We start from the raw sequence: 3335 nt of genomic DNA on the forward strand, positions 1-3335 counted from the left end.
AATTAAATACCTAAATTGAATGAACGAAGCTTCAAAACTAGGGAGCATAGTGATTTAAAAGAATTAGATGGGAGAGCTTGAGAAATTGTTGACCCGTTCAAAATTGGGTGACCCAATCTTAAATTGAATGAGAAAGCTTTGAAAAATTGTTGGCTCGGTCAAAATTGGATGACTCAATTGAATGTGTCTCTTTAAAACTAGAGAGCATAGTGTTATGGAGGATTTCCAACCTAAGTCTCCCAACCAAACACGAAGAAAAAGCTGGGCCTCTTAATTCTCTTCCTTTTCCCTTGTAATTCCCATATCCTGAGCCAATCAAAAGATAACAAGTCCCATACAGTTTTGTTTGTTTCAGCTTCGTGAATATGAAACAAACAATTATTTCGAATCAGCTTTACCAATGAAGCCAGCTTTGCAAGTGAAATTGAATATGAAATCTGAAACAAACAGCTATTTCAAATAGCTTTTCCAATAAAGCTAAATCTGGAATTGGGTCATTTTTAGTGCAATTTGTTGAAACACTTCAAAGTGTACTTTGGTGGCGAAACTGATTCGCATCATTCAGCGAATCATCTTTACCACTAAAGCGAATCTACATGTGATTCAAATGCAATTAAAGCTGAAACAAACATGATCTTATATACACCCGGGTTGTGGTTGAGCTCTCATGTTTTTTTCCCATTTCTGCCTGATGGCAATAACACATACTTGAAACCCTAGCTAAATAGCCCTCTTTGATTCGGCGGATTCCATACCAATCGTCATATACTTTGTTCATATATACTTGCATCATAATAGATCGATAGCTGCGTCCTGACACCGCAGCAGCGACCGCTCGCCCGATTTAGCTCGTTTCCTTTCCAGATCCCCGTTTCCCCGTTGTGCTTGACATCGCCACGCTTCTCGCCTTACTGCCTGCCCCCTCCTGTTTCACGCCCCGACGAATCGGCCATGATCCAGCTGCTGTTCACGCTGCTGGCCGCCGAGGCAGCGCTGGTGCTCGTGCTGCTCTTCCGCACGCCCGCTCGACGCCTCGCGCTGCTCGCCGTGGACTGCAGCAAGCGCGGCCGCGGGCCCCTAATGGCCAGGACTGTCGCGGCCACCATGTTCGTCGTGCTCGGCTCCAGCGGGTACAGCATCGCCAAGATCCGGCGCCGCGAAGGCGAGTTCGCCCAGCTCACGCCCACAGACCAGGTGCTCGCCAGCCGCCACCTCCTCGAGGCCTCGCTCATGGGTATGCCCTTTGTTCTCCTCGTTTTCTCATTGGAACCATCAGTTTGGAATCCCTCAGGGATTGGTAAATTAGGCGACGAAATAGTTCATCAATGGATTATGGATGGTTTTAGTTGCCTTACAGATGTATGGTCACTGTTCTCCAAGAACGTTACATGATCTCTTTTAGGCAGTGAAGAAATTTATTTGCAGATGGAATCTTCTAAGAGAGTTGCACACGCCAATTTAGGATTCTAATAACAGATACACATATATGCGTTGAAGCGAGGGATGTGACAATAAAAAAAATATGTGAAAAATGAATTGCCCAGAAAATGACAATTGAAGATTATTAGAATTTTTATTTGGCATAATTTGGTGTTAGAGATATTGATAACATGTTATGAGTTATATACTTGTGTTACCAAATTCTGTCGCAATAAATTGTTGTTCCCATTGAACCATGTTGGAATTTATTGAAACAGTTCTTCAAATGATGCATGTTCCTTTTTCCATGGAGCACAAGACATGGCCAAACAGTTGGTCACATGCTTGTAAATGCCTGCGATATACCCAAAGGATCCTTTTTATTAGGTAGATTTGAATATCTTGGGCTTGACTGGATGATTTGAATGTTACATGACATGTCGATGAACTTTGATCAAAACGTATTATATATGTTCAGAATTTGAATGTTTATGCGTCATTCTAGTTTCTATTATAAGATTTTTCCTATCAAGGTTTAGGATAGAATCAAAATCCTTCTAGTTGAATGTCTGGTAATATACGAAGTGGCTTCTCCTATTAATATATTTATGATCAGTGACCATTTTCTTGGAAGTTACTTTTTCTGGTTAGCAAGCTTGTTCATCACAGCATTGTTCCTAGAAATTTCATGTTGCAAAGTCAAAGTAATCGACAACCATTGATTCATCATGATTCTACTCGTGTGAACTAGAGAGAAACACATTCCCCCTTAACTTAAGGTTCATTTTGCAACCCTCAACCTCAGTTTGGTTCCAGTTTCACTCCAACCTTAAAACCTGTTCATAATACAACCTGAAATGGATTGACTTGTTTTAACTCCGGTTTTGTAAACCACATCATTGTTTCTTTTCTCCTATTAGCCACGTAGGATCTCCCCTGAAAATCTCTCGTGCCCATTCTTCATACATCGGAGAGAACACTTCCGCCGCTGCCGACGGGGTTTTCTGCTGCTTTGGCTTTGAGGAATTGGACTTGGATGGTTCCTGCTCATGGCCATGCGTCTCATACTGCAGCTCTACTGGAGCAGGTACGTGCCAATGGCACGGGTAAATCGCCTTTCAGCCGTACTTGATGTCCTCTGTCCTGGACTACGATATCATCTATCTGGGGCTGCGTCATTGTCAATGGCGTCGGTGCAGCATCCGCATCAGCAGTCTGAATATACCACACATACCTACGACGTCGGCACTGTCCGCTTAGCTCAACTTCCCCGGCGCCGGCGTTGCACAACTGTCCCGCTGTGCCATCGGTCAGCTCCATGGACAGCACGTGGCGTCCGAAGGTGCTACATCGCCATTGACATGGCAGTAGCAGTGACGCATGGTGGGTGTCCGTCCATGGGTCCCGCCGGCCACTGGCTGCACCGCAGGCGCTGCTAGGTAGGACTTCCGGGACGTCCACCACCACCAGTGCACAGGCTGCAGAGTGGCGACGTGGACCTGCACGCCGTTTCAGCCAGCAGGTTGTTGCCGGGGCAGTCGTCTTTGTCGATGCGACGCACAACTCGGGGTCAACGCCACTGCCGGAGGATCGTCGACATGGCTAGAGAAGTGCAGGCCCTGGCTGCTAACTAACTAAAACTAGTATTACATACTGATCAGTGTGTACGCACGCCATACGTGCGGCAGTGGGCTAAGTTCTCCTAAGTGGTGGTGCTCTCTCCGCTAGACGAATCAAGCGAAGTTGAAAAGGGAACGGGTGGAGATTTTCTTGGAAGATCTTATGAGATGGCTGATACAACCGGAGTTAATACATCTCGATCCATCTAGGGGTTGTTTTATGAGTTTTCAAAGTTGGAGGGTGAGAATTGAGCCAAAATAGAATTGAGGGTTGTCAAGTGAACCATAAGACAAGTT

At 45.3% G+C, this 3335-nt stretch overlaps 1 protein-coding gene across 1 annotated transcript in view; it reads left to right on the top strand.

Moving 5' to 3' along the window:
• Positions 1-743: 743 nt before the first annotated feature.
• LOC123132254 (uncharacterized) overlaps positions 744-3335 on the top strand; it is a 4004-nt gene continuing 1412 nt past the window's right edge. Inside the window, exon 1 of the mRNA XM_044552044.1 lies at positions 744-1234. Within this exon, the coding sequence (XP_044407979.1) occupies positions 952-1234 (283 nt within the window). The 5' untranslated portion in view covers positions 744-951. The remainder of the gene's footprint in view (positions 1235-3335) is intronic.

This window comes from Triticum aestivum, chromosome 1B (genome assembly GCF_018294505.1).
Source record: "Triticum aestivum cultivar Chinese Spring chromosome 1B, IWGSC CS RefSeq v2.1, whole genome shotgun sequence".
Classification (NCBI taxonomy): domain Eukaryota; kingdom Viridiplantae; phylum Streptophyta; class Magnoliopsida; order Poales; family Poaceae; genus Triticum; species Triticum aestivum.